We start from the raw sequence: 25,484 nt of genomic DNA, 5'->3' as shown, positions 1-25,484 counted from the left end.
ATGTGAGCCCTGTGCAGGGGCACAAAGTCAAATTCTCTCATTTTATTAAGAAGTAAAATCCTTTCCTTTTGTAGTCCAGGAGCAACTTTTAGTTAATTTTTTGGTGAATGAATATTAAGATATAATAGTTATTGTTACTTCTACATGAGATTCTTTACAAAACTTAGACCACCATTAAAATGGCCAGTGACCTCTGCTTGCCATCAGGGTACATGAGAATTTATAGCATTCTAATAATGATGGGGGGGGGGGTTGATTTGTGAAGAAAGAAAATACAGGGCAAGAAGATATATTCTTCGTCCTAGACTAAAATCAAAGAACTTGTATAATATAAAGCCTGGCCTATAATCAGAAAGCAGTTCATCAGACAGTGTAACTAGAATCAGCTGGTGGAAACACCCTCCTAATGAGAATTTATACTTTTGATTGAGGGGTGAGGCACATAATTTTCAAAACCAACTTGGAAAAGTGAGATGGACTAACAAATTAAATATGAACACTGTGAGTTTTACTTAACTATATCCCTTGAAAGTTTTTTGGTAGACAAAAAAATTAGTCTGTACTTTCTTCCTAATTAGTTATTTGTAATTCTAAGTTCTTCCAAGTACCAAAGCTCTTTAAATTTTATTCATTTAATATTGTTCCAATATTTTTTCCTTAAATTTTAAATTTATTTCCTTAAATAAATTCCTTAATAATTTACTTCATTATGGTTTTGTTCAATGCCAGACCTTTCAAATGTCATAAATCAACCAGTCAAATCAACATTTACTACAGAATTATGAAACTGAGGAGGGTGTACCTAGAAAAGTGTCGTCACTCAGTATTCTATAAAAATATGTTTAAACCACTCATCACACTTGTGTATTCCAAACACCACCCTGTGCTCCCAAACACTCTTCCAATATAGTAGAAACAATCTACTATAATTATGGACTGATTTACATTTTGATGTGAGTAAAAGCCACTAACCATTACTTCAGGTGACCAGGGAAAGTACCAAAATTAAGTTATAGCAAGATACTTTAATAAAAATATCAAGAGAAAAAAGCCAACAAATGTCTAACAGTTGGATAGTAGCAGACATATATGTTACAAAAAAAGAAAAAAAAAAAATGGTCCTCTACAGCAAGTTTCTGAACACATATCCTATTAGTGGCAAAGGAGGAAACTCTGATGCCCAAGTTTTTATCAATCTAACCCTAGATTGGTCAATGTCCTCTTCTGGAAATCTCCTAAATTTCCCCAGAGTTCCGTTTCCTTATCGATAAAACAGTTCACCTCAAAGGTCCCTTCCAATCATGTGGTATATGCACAAACAACAATTTCTCTTTGTCTAGGCTTGACATGGGATCAATCCGCAGGATATGGTCTCCCATCAGCCAAAAAGGGAAAGAAAAGTCAAGGGATAAAGAGTTCTTCTACCATTCAAAGAAACTAGAATCTTCTAGCAAACATACCCAGAACATAAAATTAATATAGGCATTGATATTGTCAAAAATTCCACCTGTCACATTCTTAAGAGAAAGACAATGTAACAAATGCATTGTTAATTCCCTAGCAATAATCACTGAGTAAAAATAATCATCCCTCCAAATTTCCCAGTGAGCCTGACTAGCCGATTTCTCATTTTTTCAATCACCTGCTATATTTCTATCTTTATTACAGAGATTTGGGAAGAAATAAAAATTATAGTTGACTTTATCTTTTAAATGCTGACTATCAACAGTTCACCTAAGTCTCTAACAGCCAAGACATAAATGCTCAAACTACTTTTGAAACTTTTAATGTACTCAAAGGGGGAAAACAGCCAAATTTTAGCTAAACTGATTACAGTATTATTCTAGAAATAAATCACCAGCTTTATTAGACGAAACACCTATTTTAAAATAATGACTTATTTTTTCCAAATATTTAAAGGCAGATTCCTGTGCTTGCTTTCCTCAAGATCCAACAACTTTCCCCAAACTCTCCCAAGATTATTTCTTGCAAATGCCAGCCCAAGCCCTCCTTCTTCTAACCAGTGTCTAGTGGCAATAAGTTCACAGAGGAGCATATCTCCCTTCAGTAACACTCTAACCATGCACTTTCAACATTCAACCATGATTTTATCCATACACAACTCAATGGCAATCCATCAGGAAACTTATATTTACCCAGCTCATCCCAGAGCTGCCTGTATTTATCAGTCATTGCAGTGCCTTGTTGCCTCCAAAGTGACAGACGAGGGTCAGCCATGAATTGCTCCGTTATCAACGTCAACATGCGGGCCCCATTAGAATCCCTCATCTTCAACATCTCCCGCACCTGTTGGGGAAAGAACAGACCTTTAGAAAAGTACTCAAAAATACACAGCAATATGACAACAGACCACTTTATTTCTTTCTCTGGGGTCTGAGGCAGTTAATTTTTGATACCAGACCTCTTTGGCATACAAAAGTTGTTAAAAACTGGTTTCTATCCTAAATGGCAATTTAATCAGAAATGACTGTTGGTTTTTTAAAATCATGTTTCATAATCCAAATGAGGAAAAGAAATTTGGTTAACTTCCCAATTGCAATAAAACTTTTCTGCTAACCCACAGAAAAATAATACCAAAATAAACAAGACAAATCATTTGGTACCTTCCTGACCCTTCCAACTGATTGTACTTACCATTAAAGTAGAAGAGCTGAAAGCAGTCTACTGATAACTCTTGAGGGATCTTCTAAATTGACTGGATAATGTTTATAATAATAGCATCTGTCTTTCTGTTTTTAAAAAACTGCTTTGTTGAGACCTAATTCACAAACCATACATTTCAACAATTTAAACTGTGCACTTCAATGTTTTTCAATGTATTTCTAGAATTGTGAAGTCCTTTAGTTTTTGAGGTAAATTAGAATTTCAATAAGTTCTCACACCAAAGTTTTCTGAGAAGAAAAGCAATGCCATACTTTTATATTCACCCCAATGGGGCTGTAAGAGGAAATGGGCTGTGCTGTAGGTTAAAGAACTCCCTGGCCCCAACTGAGCGATCAGTCCAGGAAGCAGAATTATAACCTGTGATCTAGTGAGCTAACTCAGTCTCTCAAGTTGGAACTTCAAGCTCTGTCCATTACTCTGGAGCCAAATCCCAACCCCCTAAAATAAAATACAATACAATACAGTACAATACAATACAATAAAATAAATAAAATAAAAAATAAAATAAACAAAACAAAATAAATAAAATAAATAAAATATAGAATAGAATAAAATAAAATAAAAATAAAATAAATAAAATAAAATCACAAGACTAAGTGTCTCTATAGGAAACCCTAAATAAATCCATCCATTCCAAAAGTGAGTACTGCTATGTGTTCAACAAACATGAATCCCAGGTGAACACTACCAGTTCTCCCTATAGGAAATTACTGGAGCAAGGTCATAAGCAGCAGAAAAGGAAAGAGGGTCCTTTTACTCAAGATTCTATGTGAAAGGCAAATGAACGAGGAAATGGCAGATATTCAATAAAGCAGCCCAAACCTCAAGATCTATTGATCCTGTGTCAGGTCTGTGCCCTGACAAGTAATGGAAGCCCATGACAGGCTTCAAATGGGAGCCCTGTAAGGAACTCAAAAGCATTTTTACACTGAATCACAAGTGTTGTGCTTCCAGGATTATTTCAGTAATAATCTTAAAAAGTTTTTTATTCCAATATGGAAGCTCTGAAAAATCATGAACAGAAGAAGACTGGGAGGAAGAAAGGGAGTTACTATTTATTAGACATCACGCTAAAGAGTTTTACATTTATATTGATTATGTAATATTCACAACAACCATACAAAATAGGCCAGATTATAATCCCTATTTCATGACTTATAAAAACCATGCTTCAAAGAAGTACAGTAACTTGCCCAAAGGACAAGAGGAATCGCTGGAATCAGAGCCCAGATCTGTCTTAACTCTAAAAGTTATGCCAAAAAAAAAAAAAGTTATGCCATTTCCAAAATTAGATGATGCTGTTACTTCATATGGCATACATAATGTGCATATTGTATACAGGGATAAAAATAGCAGCTATAGGCCAGTATAATACCTCTTTACTTTGCTTCCACTAGACCAAAGTGTACTATCTGCTAACAAGAGAATCTCTGAAATACTTTCTGTGTATCTAAATATACTAAACCTTTAATATTACCACCATATCATGGATAGGATTTAATGTTCATCTTCCTGACAGATTTCTAACCTATTACTCAGCAATAGCAATGAAAATAAACACTTTACTGTTAAGCATATAAACCACAACTATTAAGCAACACACAAGTACATCTACAGTTTAATGGTAATTAATTTTCAGACAGCTGACTCTGATATATTACAAGAGTCTGATGTACCTGTGAATTACCAAAAATGAGTAAATGATGTGTGAAGTAGTTTTAGGGTTAAATGTATTATATTATAATCTAATTCTCAGAAAATGGGCAATCTATATACAGAAAATGGGATAAATCTTTAGTAAGAGGATACTGATTAATCAGAATACACTCTTTTCTGGCCATAACCAGTAACGGAATATACTCTAATTCTTCAGAACTAAAAAAAAAAAAAATATATATATATATATATACACACACACACATATATTATATATTAGTTAATATATTAGTTATTATAAATATTAGAAAAACTGTATAACAAAACTGTCAATGAGTTATCAAAAGTATCAATCAATAATTTCTTTCATTAAAACCAATTTGAATACACTAGCCATAATAGTAGCTGTAACCCCCTGGAAAAGACATTGATTTAATATTTATTAAAAGAGCATTTTACCCAGTATTTAGAATTGGGTTTATGGTACCAAAATTTCTGTATAAAGCAACAGATTAAAAAAAATTAAATTAAAATAAATAAATAAATAAAGCAACAGATACAGCTTCTACTCACACAGAATTTACAATGAAGATAACTGTTTCTTCCATCATCACATTTTGGTGATAAAAATTAACATTTACCAAGGCCAAAATGACGTTCAGACACCATTTGTCATTTAATCACAACTTGAGGAGATATGTTATCATTAGCTAATTTTACAGATGAGGAAACTGACTTAAATAACTTGCCACAGTTCATACATTCTATAAGATTTAGAACTAAAAAATAAAGCCAGGTCTGTATGACTCCAAAGTCCATGCTTTTGAAACAAATTTAAATATACTAAACATCATTAAACTAAATATATATAATGTTATATATGCACGTATTAACTATTCAAAAATAACTATTCAAAAATAATAATTAACTATTCAAAAATACAGATTATGGATTGGTACGAGAGATATTTCTCAACCTCAAAAGAAAAAACCCTTAAATATATAATAAAGCACATTTGAAGGACTATATTCAAAGTTACGCTCTACTTGAGAATATTAACTAGAAAAAGTAAGAACTTGAAAAGATGGCATTTTTAATAATATTAAGCTATTTACTTTTGAGTTTTGAAAGGTTTTCAAAACTGTATAAAGTGTCACCATTTATTAACGGGAATGGAGAGAAACAAAAATGTTTCACATCTTGACTAAGGACACCTAAGTAAATTAATGCATTACAACATAATAGTTTCTAATTGGTTGATTAACTTAGATGCTCTTCTTTTTAAAAAATAAGAAATAAAAAAGAAGCCTTTATTCTATTGTACACATAATCATATATAGATACTTTCTATATATGTATATATTTAGAATATTTCTTTAAAAAAAAATCATACCTTTGCAAAGAGCAAATTAAGCTGCTTCCCTGATCCGTGGTACCCGCCCTGGGAAAGGAACAGTTTAACCTGTTCTTGAACCTGCTCTTCATCTAAGTGCCAGCAGTTTTCATCATCTATACTAGCACCTGCTGTTGGATCAGGAGCACCTAGAAATAGAAAGAAAAAATAACACATATGCTAGATAAAAACTCTGTGCTAAAGGGCTCTGATAATAAACTTGAAAAGAATTAAGATTCTGCACTTTTTGCCTATACACTTTTTAAGCCAATCTCAATTTCAATTATACATACAAATTTATGACTGAAAATAAATATAAAAATCATTCTCTTATTTTCAAGACTTTCTTGATTTTGTGCTAAGCTAAAATGCAGATTACTGTAGAACTAAGATATTTTCTTTTTTAAAGATCAGAAACTAAACCTTTGGAGATGAGTTTACAAGTTCTCTAAAGAATAAAAAAGTCACAAAAATGTCTCCTTATAAATACATGATGTTTATAAAGCTCTACTGTGTAGGATATGTTAGGAAAACGTTTTTCAAAGACATGAGAAAAATGTGAAACCAAGTAAAGTGAGCAGAGTATTTTTCTCTTTACTATGTTAATTCAAGAAGCTTTCACTGCTATCTGCTGCTGAATAAACTACATGCTGACATAGTCTTTAGTTGCAGAAAACTGAAGATTAAAAAGGGAAATCAAGCCACATGGGAACAGGCAGCGCAGCTGTTGTACTAAACCAGGTTGTAGTATCACCTTGCCAAACGGCGTAAATATTTTATTGCTGAAGTACACACAAAAGATGACAGCTATGTCATAAGCCCTGTGTGTAAACTACCTTAGAAATTCAAAAATTATCCAGATACTTTGGCAGGTAAAAATTAAATTTCATTATTTTTAAGAAATGGTATTTAAGGAACATAAAAAAAATTTAAATCTAAGAATTTCATCAATAGTGTTTTATCTCATCAACCCTTAAAAAACACACTTATAAGTCTGGTTTTACATTCCTTTTCTTTTCTTCTAATGATCTAATAAAGCAGAATGAATTGACCAAGGAAATAATCACTAACATCTGCTTAGAACCAGGGTCCATTAGTCCCTAAAAGGAAAGCAATGAGTCCGTGAATCTCCCTGAAAAGGTGTGCATTTATTCATTCATCCACTGAGTCAACATATTTAATTGAGTGCCCTCTGCTAAAATTGGGGAGGAAATGGTGTACAAAATAGAAAGAATTCCTGTCCTCATATAATTTACCATCAAATTATTTTTGACTATGACCAACAATAACAAATGCAATTTACATCAAGCCCAATATATGTATGTATCTGGGTGTTCATGTGATTGACATATATCTATCTTTATCTGAAGCAAAAGTATAATGAAAAAAGACCCTTACTATAAGTGAAAGGGTCTGATATTCTGTTATATTTTTTAAAAGGCGTATCATAATTTTAAAACTGATTTCATAACTCATAATGGATTATAGCCCACTATATGAGAAACACTATTTTAAGTGTATGAGATAAATATCAATCTAGTAATCACACATATATAAATATATGATAATAACTGCTCAAGGAAGAAGCCAAAATGCCAGCAGAGTTTATCAGAAATCTCTGACTTGGCCATGGATTGCCAGGGTAAGCACACCTTGAGGAAATGGAAATTGAGCTGAGATTTGCCTTAGTAGACTAGAAATTAAAGGAAAAAGGAAAAGGAAGAAATGGGTCTGGATCTGAGACTAAGAACTTAGGCAGAAGTCTCAGGCAGGAAGGAACACAGAACACGAATGAAATAAAAGACAGTCCATGTCCATACAACTCAGAAGTAGAGGATGAGGAGAAGACAAGTATAAGACAATCCTGGAGAAGAAGGGCTAGACCTTGAGAGCCTGGACAAGTGAGGAGCTTAGTTTTTTTTCTTCTGTAAGCATAATAAATGGGAATCACAACAAAGTCATCATCAGAAGAATGAAATACTCTAGATCGTAAAAGATATTTTGTCCTAAGGTGCATCAATTACAACATTCCTACAATGGAATATATTCAGCCATAAAAACAAATTTGGAGATTCTCTTTGTACTACAATGGAAAAATCTCCAAGATATATTGTGTTTTTTTAAAAAATATATTTAATTTACTTATTCATGAGAGAAACAGAGAGAAAGGCAGAGACACAGGCAGAGGGAGAAGAAGGCTCCCCACAGGGAGCCTGATGTGGGACACGATCCCTAGACCCAGGGACTCTAAGCCAAAGGCAGACGCTCAAGCACTGAGCCACCCAAGCATTGCCCAAGATATACTGCTGAATGGAAAAAAAAACAAAAAAAAAAAACAAACAAACAAAAAACAGGCTAAAGAAAAGGATACAAATATACCTTTTATGTAGATAATGAAGTTTTAGAAAGAGCCTATGTATTAGTATTTCGTTACACTTGCATGGAATGGGTAACCTCAGTACATGAGGGAAGAAGGCTCTTCACTAAACACCTTTTCATAATTTTTAAAATTTCAGAACCGCACAAATATATTTAAATACCAAAAAAAAATCTCAAGTGTAGAGGATGGACTGGGAAGCAAAAATACATAACAGTGAGGATGACACATGCATGGTCTGTACAAAAGATGATGATGGCAGCTTGAAAACATCACTGAGAACAGAAATGGAGAATCTGACAGGAATTTGAGACATAAAAGCAATATGACTTGGCAATGAAGTGTGTATGTGAAATCTGGAAGATCAAGGGGTTGAGAGATGGATGAAGTTTGGGGTTAAATAACTGGATGAGATACTGGACAACTCAGTAACACAAAGATCAGAGCACAATCAGGTTGGAGGATAGGAGGGGCAGTGTTTAGGTCCTGACTTCAGTTTCAGACACGGTAAATTTAAAGTACAGCCAAAAAGAGGAGAAAGGTTTTCAAGAAGGGAACTGGATATTCACAGGAGGCTCTACAGGGCAAGAACATTTAAGCTAGAGCCCTAAGGAAAGCCAACATTTAAAGACTAGGAAAGACTAGGAAAGAAAATGAGTGAGGATGGCAATGGGAATGAGTGACCTGTTACGAAGAGCTGGAGAGACTGGTTCTTCCAGAAGTAAGGCAGAAATAGTCATTCCAAATAGGTATTAGGTAAGTAGGTATTAAAGCTCCAGAGAGCAAGGATTATAGCTGCCCTGCTCACCACCACTTCCTGACACCTAACTAGTTTTTGCCTCTATCAGGAATGAAGTAGGGGGAAGGAGGGAGGAGAAAGATCTGTGTACATTCCTCCCCTGAGAAAAGGATCCCTACCAAAAAAAGAACAAGTACTAAAGCATCTTCACATACATTTATCTCATTTTCTCCTCACCACGATCCTAGTAGTAAGTAAACATTATGATCCCTATTTTACAGAAAGAGAAACAGGTTCAGGGTAATTATGACTTGTCCACAGCTACAATGCCAAATCCATCTTCTGGTTCTCTCCCCTGCTGAAGAATACACCCCAGAACCTTGAAGCTAAAATTGAGCCAAGAAGGTATCAAAGCAGGCATTATCAGGCATAAATCAAACAGAAATATAAGGATACTGGGATGTTTGTGAGCATTTGTTAGCACATTTCTCTTTCACAGGAAGACCTAAGGACACACAGTGCTATTAAGAGTCAACTACTAGGGCTACATCTGTATCCCACAGGGACTGGGAGCCTGTAATACAGCCCATCCCCATGGTTCTAGAGACAGACACACACATACAAATGCACAAAGACAATCTAAATACATCAGAAGAGACTTTCCAAACAACTCATCTATATGCTCTCAACTTTCATATTTAAGCTGTTCCCAGTATCTTGCTAAAATCCTTCTGGGAAATCTGACACATGCTTCTTTAACCTCCTCATAGGGAAAATTCTGACAAGCTACTGATGATCCACACTCACTGTTCCTTCTAATAACCTGAGCTAAATAAATTCAATTTCTATCCTCACAGTGGTTATTTCCCTCAATTCTCTACTGGGGACTGAGGGTCAAGACCTACAAGGAATCCTGCCCACAAAGGACTTGGATGGGGACTGACTGTCCTATGTTGTAGTACAAGGCATGCTACCCTTCCTCCTTCACTGCTTGGGTCACAACCATCTGAGACTTGACTTTTCTGTTTGGCACATAAATATTCAAATATTTTAAGTAGATTTCAATTCGGTTTAGAGAAAATTCCACTCTCCTTGGCCTAAAATGGCAAAGGGATCAACACTGATATATTTTAAAAACTTCAGAATATCCTCTTACTTTTGTTCATACTAAAAAAGGAAAATGTTAAAAAGAATAATCCTGGAATCACTTTTAATTGGCTTGAAATATACAATGCATTTTTTTCCTTAAAATCCAATAGGTTTGAAAACACTATCCCATTTTTGTTTAAATATGATAACTTTTTAATTTTCTTTAATGGATCATTTAATTTATACACATACAGATTTTTGTTCTTGCCTAGGTGTAGGAAGGTATTTACAGCAAATGCATAAATACATGAATAATGTTTCTCAAGTTAAGAAAACCAAGGGTTTTATGTTTTGGGGGCAGGAGGAGTATGGTAAGCTAGTGTCAGAATTAACGTATTTCTTAAAGAGTATGGGGGGAACGAAGAGACACTGCAGAGGGAAAATGGCCCATAGATAAAATTTTACTGCAAATCATTCAATAAAGTCTACACATGAGCTGAGAGGATATGTGGGGTTCCTAATTCTGGATTAGAATTCTCAAGATTTCAGTTCTAGGCACAGGTGGGAAAACTACACGTCATCCAGCAAATCACTTAAGCTCCTCAGACCTCCATTTCCTCAAACCTAAAATTCTATAACGTAGTAATAAAAGATTAACTAGGTGATAAGAATTAGAAATCTTCCCATGGGAGTGTGTAGAAAACATCCTCCCTTAGTTTAACTATTTAAATCTTAATATGTCTTGATTATATGCATGTAAGCGTTGTCTAAGCCTTGTATAAAATGTAGATTTGCAAAATTTATTTCCACTTATTAGTGGTTATCTATAAACAAAGACAAACATTCACATTTAGCTTTGAGAAAGGTATGCAAAGAAAAACATTATTCATGTGTTTATACATCTGGTAGTAGATATTCCCCCAAGTTGGGCAGGAACTAGAATCTATGTATGTAAATTAAATGGTCCATTAAAGTGTTTTAAAACCTATCATATCTTTTACCCTTATTTATATTTATAATTATAAATGCCATAACTTTTACAACTGTATAATTAATCTTTGTGAGCATTTTATGACCAAAGCTTAATTCTACAAAGTTTCAAGCCTTCAGGGAAAGTGAAATTATCTGATTTAAAAAAAAAAAAAATGTCCAACAGTTTAACTGTCTCTCATTCCCAGCTAGGGATGTGTGAATTTCACTTACCCTGTACATTGGTTATGACTATATCATAGGAAGACTGCAAATGGTGAATTTGTGGACATGAAGGACCACTGTCCATGTCCTTGGCTTCCTCTGCCTACTACTTGCTTTGCTTCTGATTTAGTTTTGATTTACCTCAATACCAAACTCCCGTACCCTGGGAATTCTCAAAATTAAGAGTATATCAAAATTCCTGAGGCACACTGTGAAAAACAATGGATACCCAGGCACCACTTCAGAAATACTAAATCCGAATCTTTGCCAAGGGGGTAGGAGGATGATCCCGTATTTGGAGAGAATGTTAAGCATGGTGGCACATTGTAGATCTTCATACTGGAAAGTATTCAGGCTCCAGAGGCATCAGACACCTCTCCAGCGCACTGAATAAGGTATATTTAAAACACACTAAATGAATTATCTGTCTCATGTCAAGGAAACAGCTGCGTCTAAGCATTAAGCAGCACCAAAGCATTCTGCAAATTTTAAACTGAGAAACCAAGACACATTCACAACTGGCTTATGCTATGTTTGGTATGTAGAATTATTCACAGCTTTGGGTTCTAATAGAGAACTTAATGCTTTCTTTTCTTAATCTGCTGGAAAACAAATCAAACAAAAAAGAAATGAAAGGCTTTAGTTTACCTCCTCATCTTAACTGTGACCTAACTGCTTCAGTAATACAGTTATCCAAATAATGCTTTAACCATTTATATTTATGTATAAGTGGGGGTTTTTTGGTTAAAATTAAATGGTCAATTTCAGTCTATAAAGGCAGAATGCAAGGCAATGTCTACACTGCAGGAGTAATTAATTCAGCCTCTTTTAGGGGGCCTACAGGAATGCCATTGCCTAAAGTTTCACGGACCACTGTTAAAGCCAGGAAACATTAAGTCTGTGACTTACAAAGTCACCAGTATACCTGTCTTACAAGCTGAAGGCAAAATCCTGACATCAACCACAGGCACCGAGATGGGAAAAGGCAAGGCAGCAAATTTTAGTGATAGACTCAAAAAAAAAAGATTTTCATTTTATTCTTCCTTAAACCCTCATTTTAAAGTAGTGGCTAATGCCTTCATTTCGATTTACAATTCTGTGATAGCTACAACACTCAAATCCTTCCTCACCTTCCATTCTCTGTGGCCAGCCTATATAATGTTACTGCAATGACAGAAGTGTGATGTCCTCTGCAGGAGCTGTTAGAGACAGCCCATCTTCTTTCTTTATCTCAGAGGCTACTGACAGGGGGAGCCCTGGCATGTGCTAGGCTGTGCTCCCTCAGTAAGCCACCTTTGGCATTTGCCAAAGAGGTTAAGTAAATAGCACTGTCAACAGCATAGATCTCAAGGGAATTCACATAGGCCATCACAAGGTTTATAGCTCCTCCTATATCATTTTCCTCTCATCTGACTTTCTCATTTCCTACCATCAGTGAACTTACCTCAAAAGTTCAATAATAAACTATTCATGTACAGAAATGATGTCTTTTATATGGATGAAAAGCAGTAAAGCACTTGAACACTCTCCATGCTCATTTAAAAATGCACAGTGTAAACACGAAGTGCATAACAGGTAGGTCATTTTCTATAACTTAGCTAAAAATGTATTACTCAGTACACAAACATAAATATTTAAATGCAAAGTTCTCAGAAAGTCTTATTTTTATATAACCCAACTCTTCAGATTCATTAAATCTATGTTTGCAAGCTTCGAGAATAGTTTGCTCAGATTATTTTTTAAAATGTTGTTTAAAAACCGGCTTACAAATATTTTCCTCAACTATCTACCACTGCCCTGAAGACTCATGTCAATGGACTCCTCACAATGTCAGTGATAATGACAATTCAGATTTACTTCTTTAACCTTCCTGACCTTATGAAACAGGTACTCTTTTTTGTCCATGTTTTACAAATTAAAAAAATGATGTCTGAAGAGATTCAGTTACCTGACCCCAGTAATAGAGCTGAGAGCAAAGGTATTGTCGCTTAGGCTAACTTCTAAGCTCATCAACACTCTGAGGGTCTCACACTGAGAGAAATTTGTGGGGGGAGATGGGAACAAACTCCCCCATTTGTGGAGGAGACAGGAACAAGCTCATGGAGCCAACGTGAAGAGAAATGTGAGGTCAGTTAAAGGACAGAGGACTGGTGAGGAAACGGATCACAGCTGGTAGCGATTCTTTGTAAAGCATGAGAGTGAGGAGTGTCAGAGATGACTACAGTGTGTGAGGGAAGGCATGATTTGGAGGTGAAAAGAAAAAGAATGAAGGGTATTGGGCTAAAAGAAAATCGGTTGTCTCTGTTGTTACCCTAGCAAATTCCTCATGGGTCAGAAATGTGATTCCTCTAAATTAAGACACCTAAGTTCTAAGATTACTTTGGCTGAAGTGAAATGTTTTTTCATGTGAAGACAGTCATGTATGTGATTGTGCATTCCATCAATTTTGTTAAAAAAAAATTTTTTAAATCATGTTAGAGAAATATCTAGTTTCCGTTTAAATGTAAACTTAGTGATTTTTGGAGGAAAACTGGGCAATAATTACTCAAAAATGCATGTTCTACTTGTTCTGGCATTTCTATTACTAAGAACCTATTATTCAAAAATATTTGCACAAATTTAAACACGTGTGCACACATACATACACACACACAGGATAGGTACAGCAGTACTGCATATGGTAGTGAAAAAACAGAAACAACTTCAAAATCATTCAGTAGGTTAATGGTTAAATATACCCATACTATGGAATACTATACAACATTTAAAACAGTAATAGAGCTGTTTTGTAACTAGCCTAAGATACCCATCATATATTACGAGAAAAAAGGCAAAATGCAGAAAAATATTTTTAATTTTTTAAAAAAACTACCTATGTGTCTTCATAAAGAAAGCTGTCTCAAATAATACAAACCACCCTGTCAGCAGTAGTTGCCTTGGGGGGTAAGAGAGCTGTTGGAGACTAAGGAGGGGAGCTATGGGAGAAGGAGCCAAAGAGGATCTGTTTTTTCATCTTCATATAATTCTATACTACTATACATTTTCCCAACATACTTTTTTATTTTAATTTTTTCAACATACTTTTTTATAATTGATTTACATTTCCTCTAAGTATCACACTGCTGCACTTTAGGAGAGCAAATTCAATTCTCTCCTACAGGAGATATTTGCAAATTGTATTAATCACCAGTAGATTTTACCTTTTTTCACCAAATGTCAATGCCTGAATATTCTATGATAGAAAGAATATGCTTGTAATAACCAAATTCTCTCCGTAGGATACTTGTAAAAACTGGTTGCTAAATCAAGCCCAATTACAATGAACACGACCATCCACGGGGAAACAAAAAGGAAGAAAGATGTGACATAAGGCCTCCATCAAACAACTCCAACTGTCACTCACTGCTAGATTTGGAACATGCATGTGTACAGGAATAAATCTCCAAGTTCCCACTAAGAACAAAATGGAATGAAAAATGACAGTGATACTTTTCATTTAACAAATTCCGAGGACCTAATGTTTCTAAAGTACTGACCTTAGGGAAGCTACTAAGATACACAAGTCATAGTTTCAGCCAGTCCTGATGGAGTTTACAATCAACTAAAAGTAAGCTACCTACACAACAAACACAGGACTGCTGAGTAGGTCTGCTTGTTTGTTTGGAATCTCTAAGAGAGCCTGAATGGACTGATATATAAGATGGCTGGGACACAGAGGCATTTCGAGTCTAAGTTAAGCAGGACTGGCAGGCATGAATGGAATTTATGGTGTTGGTTTATTAGAACTACACTCAAACAAATTGAAATGTCTGATGAAAGAACAGTACATAAATGCACACATGGGTAGAACTACAGGAGGTGCACCTTTGCAGCATGATACTAGATGCCTCCTGTGTCTCTGTAGAACTATCACCACCAAAGTCATAAAATCAGACGTGGAAGAGACCTTACATGCCATGGGTCGACTGCATCGGACACAGGCACGTATCTCTTTTACTTCTGGCTGACTGAAATGGTATTTCTGGGCACGTGACGACCCTGAAATCAGGGAAGAGTCTAGCCTACTTTTTGGAACTGGTCCAAGCTCTAGGAGTGAAACGGCCACTGAAATAACACCCTCCCCGACCCTGCTCCAAGTCTGGACCAATGCCAGCTTTCCCTCAGTCTATCTTTCTTTGTGGTAATGTGCCCAGGACAAGCTAGCTCATGGGTGGAGGTGTCACTAAACAACATGAAGAGAGAAAGGAGAAGAAAAACATGCCAGAAAGTCAGAGGAAAGTAAGATGACTTCCGACTCTGATATCCATCCCCCAACTGGTTTCTTCTCTCTTCTTTGAGTACTTCTAATATCCCAAACATGAGGTAAACTCAGTTATGTTTTATTATTATGATGATGATGATTATACACGTATATCTTCTTAAAATTGTCCCAATGCTATTAGAGGAAATCATGACCATTTTAAATGAGAAAAAATGAGTCTGACTCAAGGCCACTCAGATAACACAAAGTAGAGACACTACTGGACTCTATGCCTTCAGATTTTAAGTTTATTTTTTTTAATTTTATTTATTTATTCATCATAGTCACAGACTGAGAGAGAGAGAGGCCCCAGATTTTAAGTTTAATGTTCTGTCCCTATACCATGATTTACCAATCTATATAATACATCTCCTTTAATAGGAAACATAAAGGACCAGAAAAGGCAGAGTTAACTAAGAGTGGACTAGCACTTGGAAATCAGTAAATTTCTAGAGAAGTAGTTAGCAAAGATACCAGCATCTTTTTTAAGAATGTGGAAGTTAGCAAAGATACCAGCATCTTTTTTTAAGAATGTGGTTTTATTAGAATATAAAACCAAAAGCAAACAATTTTGCTGAAAAAAAATGCGAAACTACAACCAGTAATCTCCTTGGAGAGCCATTAACATCAACTATCTTACAGCCACTATTTAGCATACAGTAGCTAGTTTTATAATCTAATCAAAATTACGTGGGGGAAATTTTATAAAAACACAATGAAATGCAAGAAAAAAAAAGTCTACTGAAAAGGACTGAACTATTACAATAACTAAGTCTATATATTCCAACTACCTTCACTGAATCTGTGACCTTGGATGTCACTAACCCATTCTCTTCAGTTTTTTCCTCTCAAAACTACTATAATTATAAACTTGCAACACCAAGCTGATAAGGAAACTGTTAGGAATAATGCACCTGATATTGTCTTGAAAAAGCTTTTAATTCCTCAGAATAAAATTCTTGTAAAAATAAAATATTTCAGAGTAGACTGACCCTACAGTGCCCAACCCCACATATACTTTTGGCTGCACAAAAACTTAACTACTAATAGCCTACAGTTCACTAGAAGCCTTACCAATAATGTTGACAGCGATGAACATGTATTTTATGTATTATATACTATATGCTTATCATAAAGACAGAAAAAGAAAATATAAGAAAATGTGTAATAGAAAATACATTTATAGCAAGATACATATATTTTTTTTATTTTTATTTATTTATTTATGATAGTCACACAGAGAGAGAGAGAGAGAGAGAGGCAGAGACATAGGCAGAGGGAGAAGCAGGCTCCATGCACCGGGAGCCCAATGTGGGTTTCGATCCCGGGTCTCCAGGATCGCGCCCTGGGCCAAAGGCAGGCCCCAAACCACTGCACCACCCAGGGATCCCCAGCAAGATACATATATTACTGAAAAAATCCAGATGTAAGAAGAACTGTGCAGTTCAAATCCAGGTTGTTCAAGGGTCAACTGTAATAAGGAAAAGCAACCAACAGAATCTTAAGAAGTATTAGGATGCGTTCACAAGTAGAACAAATAACCCTACTGTTATCAACATAGTTTGTAATTATTTACAAATTATGATTTTCTTCTAAAAAGGATTTGGATAAGATAAACTTCTTTGTCTCTAAGATACCTATTAAGATAACTGAAATCTAAATCCTATCCGGACTGTATTTATATAGCCAAGTAAAAGTAATTCTTCTCCTTAAAAGAAAACTTAACTCTTACCAATATTTGTGTTTAAGAGGACATCTTTCTTCTTAAAGGAAACACACACACACACACACACACACACACACACACAAAGACCATACAAAAAAAAAGTACTGCTTTAACAGTCTGGAGAATGCTTTGGAGGTGTTAGGAAGCTGGTGAGATCATGTAGTCAGATAACTGCAAAAACACTTTTAATCCCACCCTCTAGTAAGTCATCAATCTAACAGTTAAAATAAGACCCTCCAGGGAGCAGACTCCCCATTCTGTCACTTAAGGTCATGGCCTACTTCCTACCTCTCTTCTTTTTACCACTTGTCACATTAGGATGGAAGGCAGGAAGGGGACTCATGTAATTGGCCCGCTGCCAGGCTAGGAGCGAATCTGATGACAAATTAAGTGAAGAGGAAGCGGGTGGGATAAAGTGCTCAAGTTCCCTGCTCTCGTGAAGCTGCTTTCATACAAAGGTATTTGAAAATCACATTAAGCCTAAAAAGCTAACCTGCATTCTGTCCTTGCTATTTCCTTAGATGACTTTTTCTTCTAATTTTAGAAACTCTGAAAGAACTATAATGTGATATGAACACTTTCTTGCATCCAACTTTCAGTGACATTGATTCATTAGTCTTACTATTTCAACATGGAAATGAATTTTCGAAGCTATTAGATAAGAAACTCTGGGGCTACTGTTCTTCAGAACAAGGAAGACATATGCAGAACAAACAACTGATTGTTGATGTGGACCTCTGGTTAAACTGAAACTCAGAGAATAATATAACCCTATTCAGGAAAAAAACAGAACACATAAAAGTTTAAAGAAACGATATATCCTATTCTTCTGCCTCCACTGAACAATTTAATAAGAAGCCACAGATAGGCTCCTGAGAAATCTCAGAGATGACTGTTAGCTGGCCTGAATTTTCACAAAGGCACAAGATTGAGGCAGGTGATAGGACAGAGCAGGAGCCTACCTGAAAAAGTCCTTTGAGTGCATATGCTTTTGGTGGGTCAAAGGTACTTCTGTGCCACAGTTGTTTACAATGCTGTTATTTAACAATGGCAGACTCTACCAAGTAAAATGCTTTATCCACTTTAATAAAGTTGAGCCTAACATGGGGAGTATTAGAAGAAATATGGCTATATGGATGTTCCTCTGACATAAAAGCCATTTTAAAAGTATCTTACAGCACCAGGAGACTTGTAAAAGAATGTTCACAGTAGCTCTATTCAAAACAAGATCCATCAACAGCAGAATGGACGAACAGTGATGTTCTCCTAGCTAGAATTTCTAGAGTTGTGCTGTCCAATAAGGTAGCCGCTAGCCACATGTGGCTATTAGGTATTTGTATTGTGACTATGCTGTGGTTTGAAATATACTATAAATATAGAACAGACATGAGATTTCAAAGACTTAATATGAAAAAAGAATAAAAGAATAAACTGTCAATTCTTTGTTGCATTCATATTTATGAATATTGAGATATATAAAACATTATTAGATTTACTGGTCTCTTTTTAAATAGGCTACTAGAATATTTTAAATCAAACATGTGGCTCACATTATGTTTCTATTGGACAGTGCTGCCCTAGAACAATGAAAATGAATGACCTATAGGTACATAAAACAATAGCATAAATCTTACAAACATGATTTGAATTAAACTCAGGTAAAACTAAAACTAGTGTTTAATAATGTCAACAACAAAACACAAACCACCATGGAAGTGATTACCATAAAAACCAGGCAGTGGTTACTATGGGGAAGAGAAAGGAGCTTGTGATAGGGGATATATGGAACCCTCTCTCAAGTGCAGGAGAGTAGTCTATTTTTGGGACCTGGATGTTGGTTCACTTTATTAATCTGCATTCATATTTTATGCACTTTTCTACATGTTTTATCTCACAATTTAAAAAGTTTTCAAGAAATAACTTTAAACTTGCTTTCCTTAAACATTTGTATTAACCAAAGCAATTAATGACTTTGAAGAAACCTAAAAAAAATAGAACTGACTGGTCCTAGATCTCAAATCAATATAACCAAAGAAATGAAAAATGTTAGGCTCCAGAGGTGCGTAGTCATCACTGTGTTACGTTCTTCCATATATTTTAAAGTATTTTAAAAATTATGTCTAAATGTTTTTAAGGCACTGCAACCTATAATTTAACCATATTATTTATCCTGTGTTAATGTGCCCCATGAAATAGGTGGTGGGCATATTTCTGACAAGTTGCACATATATTCTTGTAAGTCAACATATTTGCAATGTACAAAATAAGGAGCTGATCAATGTGTTTACAAATAAGTGAGATACTGTGTTCAGTGTAGAAATATCCAAAAGAAACCATTTTTGAGATTTCTTATACACAATGATAGTTATCTCCTAAATTCTCTCTGAACAAGTTGTAATATTTTTCTAAAATTAATTTATTTTCTTATTATGAGGCATCCTGACAGAAATGTCCTACTTTGGGAGTGCCTGTGTAGTTCAGATGATTAAGTGTCCGACTCTTGATTTCACCTCAGGTCATCATCTCAGGGTTGTGAGACTGAGCCCCATGTTGGGCTCTGTGCTGGGCATGGAGTCTGCTTAAGATTCTACCCCTCTTAAAAAAAAAAAAAAAAAGATTCTATCCTTCTGTCTCTCCCTCATCACCCTCTCTACCTTTCTAAAAGAGGGAGGGAGGGAGGGAGGGAAGGAAGGAAGGAAGGGAGGGAGGGAGGGAGGGAGGGAGGGAGGGAGGGAGGGAGGAGGAAGGGAGGGAGGGAGGGAGGGAGGGAGGGAGGGAAGGAGGGAAGGGAGGGAGGGAGGGAGGGAGGGAGGAAGGGAGGGAGGAAGGGAGGGAGGGAAGAAATGTCCTACTTTGGAAAACAAATTTTAAAAGAAATTGAAAAAAAATCTGGAGTATATGCAAGTCAGTTTACTGACAAAGGCTCAAAAGGTGAATTAAATGACTAAGTCAGTATTTCCCATAACTAATTTATCTAGTATTTGATGAAATTTTACCAAATGAAATAGTTTAAGAGCCAAGCTTTATTAAATGAGAAATTCTTCTGAGCACAAAAGGCTTGGTATTCTAGCAGAATACACACAACACTTTGAAAGGAATGTTTTACAATGCAAAACTAAATTTAAAAAATCTCTCTCAGTTATGTCCATTATACCTCAATAATAAAAAATAATTTAAAAAATCTTTTTAAATCTCTCTTGGTTACCTAAGAGCAATGCTGATGACCTAGATTCACATTTAATTCATTTTTATGCAGAAGAACTTTATTTATAAGTGAAAAAGAACACAGTAAAAAAATCTACAGAATGAATGTCTGTAACTCACCGTGAACTTGGTTGATTTCTGAATTCTGAGAAAGAATTTCATCTGCTAATTTCTGAGCAGTTGGCAAAACTTCCGTGTGGTGCACTGTGATCAAATACTGTACAAACTTTTGTAGTTGGTCTCGATTCATTTGAAAGAGAGTCTCTGAAATGGGAAGATGGAGTTTGACCTGCTCTGGCTTGCGGATGCGGTATAGAGACAGCGCCACAACATGAGCACAATAAAATATGTCCTTGTTTCCACAGCTGCAGGTCACTGAGGTAATCTTGCAACGATCAAAGCTGATGGCCACGTTGCAAACAGTTTCTGGCTCCGATTGTATTGCAGGTTCTGTCACTGTGCCACTCAAGTGGAAACCTGTGTGAGAGAAAGGAAGGAGAAAGTTTAGCTGCTGCATTCAGATCCTATGAAGTACTTCTAATTCTTTGAAACGCACAGTACTTGACAACTGCAAGAAAAAAAATTTTCATTTTCAAGTAAAAACATCCAGGCCACTCAAACATCCTCCCTACCTCCCCTTCTTGACATCTTACAGGTAAAAAAGGAAATGGTATTCCGCAGACATACTCAAGTATTTGATACACCAAAGCAAGAACACTAATAGCAATACACTGCCATCAAACCTATAAGAAGTTGTTAGATCACAGCTAATAAGCCATGATTACTCTGAATCTGTTATATAACTGACAAAAATCAGTGGTTTTCTTCCCTTAAAAAAAAAAAAAAAAAAAAAACCCTTTTCAAAGTAGGGTAGGCCAGCTTGGCTTTCTGCTCAACAAACTCCTCCCTACCCTCTACCTTTATTCTAGGCAGCCACTAGCATCCTCCAACCAACAATGCAACTCTGGAGTGGGTCTTTCACACAACACTGATCAAATTTCTTTATTTAGTAAGTCTTTATGTAACGTGCATAACACATGCCCCAATACAGCAATGTCTATGAGCAATGTCTACTGGTGGAACTGCAAAAGCCCATCAAAGCTCATTCAAACCACAGTCTGAGTAGCTCATGATGAGCTACATGTTTAAACATGCTTAAACATATTCACACACACACATGAGCACACAAAATCACCAAGCGGAAAGGGGCTTTACAACTTAGATCTACACACAAATCCTCCACACCCTCCAGGACTAATAATAGCCATGTGGCCACTGCTTATAATGGTCCAGAGACACTCACTGTATGAAGAGCTTACAGCCAACTGAAAATTGCCTCCCACCACACTGCCTATGTGGCCAGGGGACAAAACCTCCTCACTACTTTGCCATAAATATATGGAAAGCTAATTCTAAGTTTTGCTGTTGTTTTGGCACATCCACTTAGTTCCACCTTCCTCCTCTGACAGCCAAACTCGGAGGCAAGAGCTGAACCTTAAGGAGATCACTTTGGGAACCTCCAGGAGAGTGATCTACCTCAAGACTTTGGGTACCCGACAGAAACCAAAGTTCAAAATGAAGCCTCTGGCTCTCTTCCAGCTTTCCACTATCTATGCTACTAGAATAAAGTTTATGAAGCAGGACACGGTCTTAATTCACAAAGAGAAAGATCTTTACTATGAAGGAAATCTGAGAGGGATGGTAGGTGCAGGACAGGAGACTGACAGCTGATGATGCCTAAAATTCACATGTGAGACACTTGAACCCTACGTATGGTCTCCCCCACGGGATGATAATCAGGGCAGAGAGTCGGAAGAAACACTACTCACTACTCCAAGGATATCTTTCAGAGTAATATAATTTCATCCTAATAATTTGTATTTAGTAACTTAGTGGAAAGAGAAAAGTGTGGTAATAATTTTACCAAATTAATCAAATTAAAGAGAACAATCCCTAAAAACAAGTCACTAGTAAACTTCATGATAAAAAACCTACAGAATTGTAATACGATAACTTTACAAAGAGATTATATCCCTGTTTCAGAATGAATATTCCAGTCTCTTTTATCTCTTTCAGTCAAGAAGTTTTTGAATACAACAATTAAAGATACATAGTGATGTAAAATCATATTTTTTAAAAAAATTAACGTATTTTCCCATGGGGGAAAAAAAGTCACAAAAAAAGGTAAACCCCTAAGAAAATTTCAAAAGTGAAGAATAATAAGGGCAAACTTATCTTATTATATACCAGATGCACTATAAGCATCCAGTAATTAGAAATCAATGGGACAGGCACAGATTAAGATAGAAATAAAACAAAACAAAACAAACAAAACAATGGATCATAAGAGACAATTCGAAGAGTCCTCAAGTATATTCTGTACATTTAGTGCAAGGAATCTCTCAACATTTTCCACCTGTAACATACATATATGTATACAAAGAAACCAATTGTAAGGGCAGCCACAGCAGCACAGTGGTTTAGCACCGCCTGCAGCCGAGGGTGTGATCCTGGAGACCCAGGATCGAGTCCCATGTCGGGCTCCCTGCATGGAGCCTGCTTCTCCCTCTGCCCGTGTCTCTGCATCTCTCTCTGAATGAATAAATAAATAAATCTTAAAAAAAAAAAAAAAAACACAATTTTAACTATGGGGAAAGATTTATCATAAATTGACTGTTTATAAAATTGATCTCTCCAGCTTAACACTATCATCTCTCTCCTGGTCCACCAAAGTCAACATCTTTGTCTTTCCATGAAAGTGATATTGGAGAACTTCTCCAATCACAGGCTAAGCCAAGACAATTGAAGATCCAAGAGTTAGACTAGTTAGTATTTAGTCTGTAAGGGTATAACATAATAGGTGCTTCAAAAGAGACTGAGTTAAATACCAGAGAAGAGGCCCTAAAGAAAAGTGATGAATCCCTCAAATAGTTTTGCAGGAAACTGTTTTAGATGTTTAAGTCAGAAAGAAAGTACACTGAATGCTGCTATAATGAAATTATGCCAAAGGAAAAACTCATTACTCAATTTCATTACAACAAATATTTACTATTCTCATATAGTCTTTTAAAAAGCAAACTATAAAATACTGTGACTTCCAAAACTATTTAATTCAAGAGACTGTGAGAGCACACATAAACATATACATGTCTTACAGAGTAACACTTCATTAATCTGATACCATCAAAGATTAAGACATTTCATGAATGTTCATTTTCCAAGAAATTCCAGATTATCTTTCAAACACCCAAACTCCTTGAAGAATTCCAACCATTTTTCTTAGAAATATTTCTAAATGCTGTATGTTGGTAAATTGAACACCAATAAAAATTATTTTATTAAAAAAAAAGAAATATTTCTAAATGTAAATTAAATACTACCCTGCCACCCTAATCAACTGGACCCATCTGGTGCTACCAAGAGAGTGGGCAACACTCCCTATAACAGGCAACTGCAGGTGGCAATATTTTTAAGTGGGCTTTTTTTTTTTTTTTTTTTTTTTACTTTTCCCCACTTATCAGCCTTCCGAAGGACTCCTCTCCTATGTGGCTAGTCTTTTTCATGGAAAATTCTTTGTCCTCGGTCATCTGCATCTCTTATTTGACTACCTTGTGGCAACTATTAAACACTCTGAGGCTTATTTGTTTGGGGGTTCCCCCTCTTTACTTTTAGATTGGGATGGTTGATGTTGCTAAAGGCAACTGGCTTTACTTTAAATACAGGAAAATTACATACACACCTATAAGTGACAGCTGATATATTGTTTTTTTAGACTATACAAAACTGAGTCCGTATGTACGAAATCCATCAGGACTCACTTCAGGACTGCATGGTCGTCTCTGATTTGAGAAACCTTTGAAATTCTGACTCCCTCTCAGTTGGTCCTAAATCATTCCAGAGCACACCGCAAAAGAAACAAGGAGAACATTCCTCCCTCAACAACCCCTAGACAGCTACATAAGCCATCCTTCCTCCACCTTGTACTCCCTACCAACAGCCAGTTTTATCTCTTAGGGAGTGGGTGACCTGAAACAAAATAATATTCTTAAGAATGGATTTTACCTTTCTGGAGTTCTGACAAACCTTGATGACCCACTGTTTTAGAATTGCAAATACAAAATCTCTTTCTGAAACAGTTAACTGTTCTATATGACAGACCTGAGGACAAAGAAAGGGGCAAGCAATTAATTCTCAAAGAACCAAAACTGAAAAAATTACATAAACCTTTTCTTATAAATATATTTCTTTGACTTTATAATCTGTCAATGATAGTTAATCTCCTAAGAGCAAACTTCACAGGGCAAACTCTTTCATCACCATGAAGTTTTATCAGTGAGCCCAATAAAATGTTAGTATTCACATTCTCAATCTGCAGACCTGAAAAAAAAAAAACAAAGCAGAAACCAAGGCACAGCACTGTAGAAGGTTTGGTAATAGAGACATTTTGATTCTGATCAGGCTCTCTCACTTAAATGCTGTGTGCTCTGGACATGTTCTTTAACCTTTCTGAGTCTTGTTCTATTCGTTTGCAAAATGGGGCTAGAAACACCTCCTCTGGGTTGTTCTGGGGATTTAAATTAAATAACATATGTAAAGCACCTGGCACATAGTAAAAGCACTCGTTAAATTTTATTTCTCTTTCCTTCCCTTCCCAGCTGGAGAAACAGGGGAGGGATGTTGGATACATTCCCTACAACACTTTTTAAAATCTTTGCTACTGGAACCTTGGAAGGGGGAGCAAGGGGTCTCACTTGAGAAATGGCTTGTAAAATTAAGCGTAGCCACTGAGAATGTCTTAGATACTGAGTTGGATGGCACTAGCGGGATCACTGCTGCTTGACAACAAAACCAAAAATCTTCAGAGTCTTACACCTTTGTTTAATCCAGCTTTCTGTCCCCACCTTCCTATTAAGTTCTACCAACATGCAGTTAATTTTGTCAATGACTGTTACTTAATACACAGAGAAACTAGAAAATAATAGGGGAGAGATTTTTTTTTTATAAACACTCATCCTGGGGAATCCCTGGGTGTGGCTCAGTGGTTTGACACCTGCCTTTGGCCCAGGGCGTGATCCTGGAGTCCTGGGATCAAGTCCCACATCAGGCTCCCTGCATGAAGCC

General features: G+C 35.9%; 1 protein-coding gene across 2 annotated transcripts in view; it reads right to left on the bottom strand.

Annotated features, from left to right (window-relative positions):
- Positions 1-25,484, bottom strand: part of ZSWIM6 (zinc finger SWIM-type containing 6) — a 196,573-nt gene that overhangs the window by 49,911 nt on the left and 121,178 nt on the right. For both annotated transcript variants that reach the window (XM_049097933.1, XM_025448168.3), the window contains exons 2-4: positions 20,484-20,840; positions 5,735-5,883; positions 2,157-2,307 (exon numbers count right to left, since the gene is read on the bottom strand). In XM_049097933.1, coding sequence (XP_048953890.1) covers positions 2,157-2,307; positions 5,735-5,883; positions 20,484-20,840 — 657 coding nt within the window. The remainder of the gene's footprint in view (positions 1-2,156; positions 2,308-5,734; positions 5,884-20,483; positions 20,841-25,484) is intronic.

This window comes from Canis lupus, chromosome 2 (genome assembly GCF_003254725.2).
Source record: "Canis lupus dingo isolate Sandy chromosome 2, ASM325472v2, whole genome shotgun sequence".
NCBI lineage: Eukaryota > Metazoa > Chordata > Mammalia > Carnivora > Canidae > Canis > Canis lupus.
This window is presented reverse-complemented; position numbering and strand designations above follow the sequence as displayed.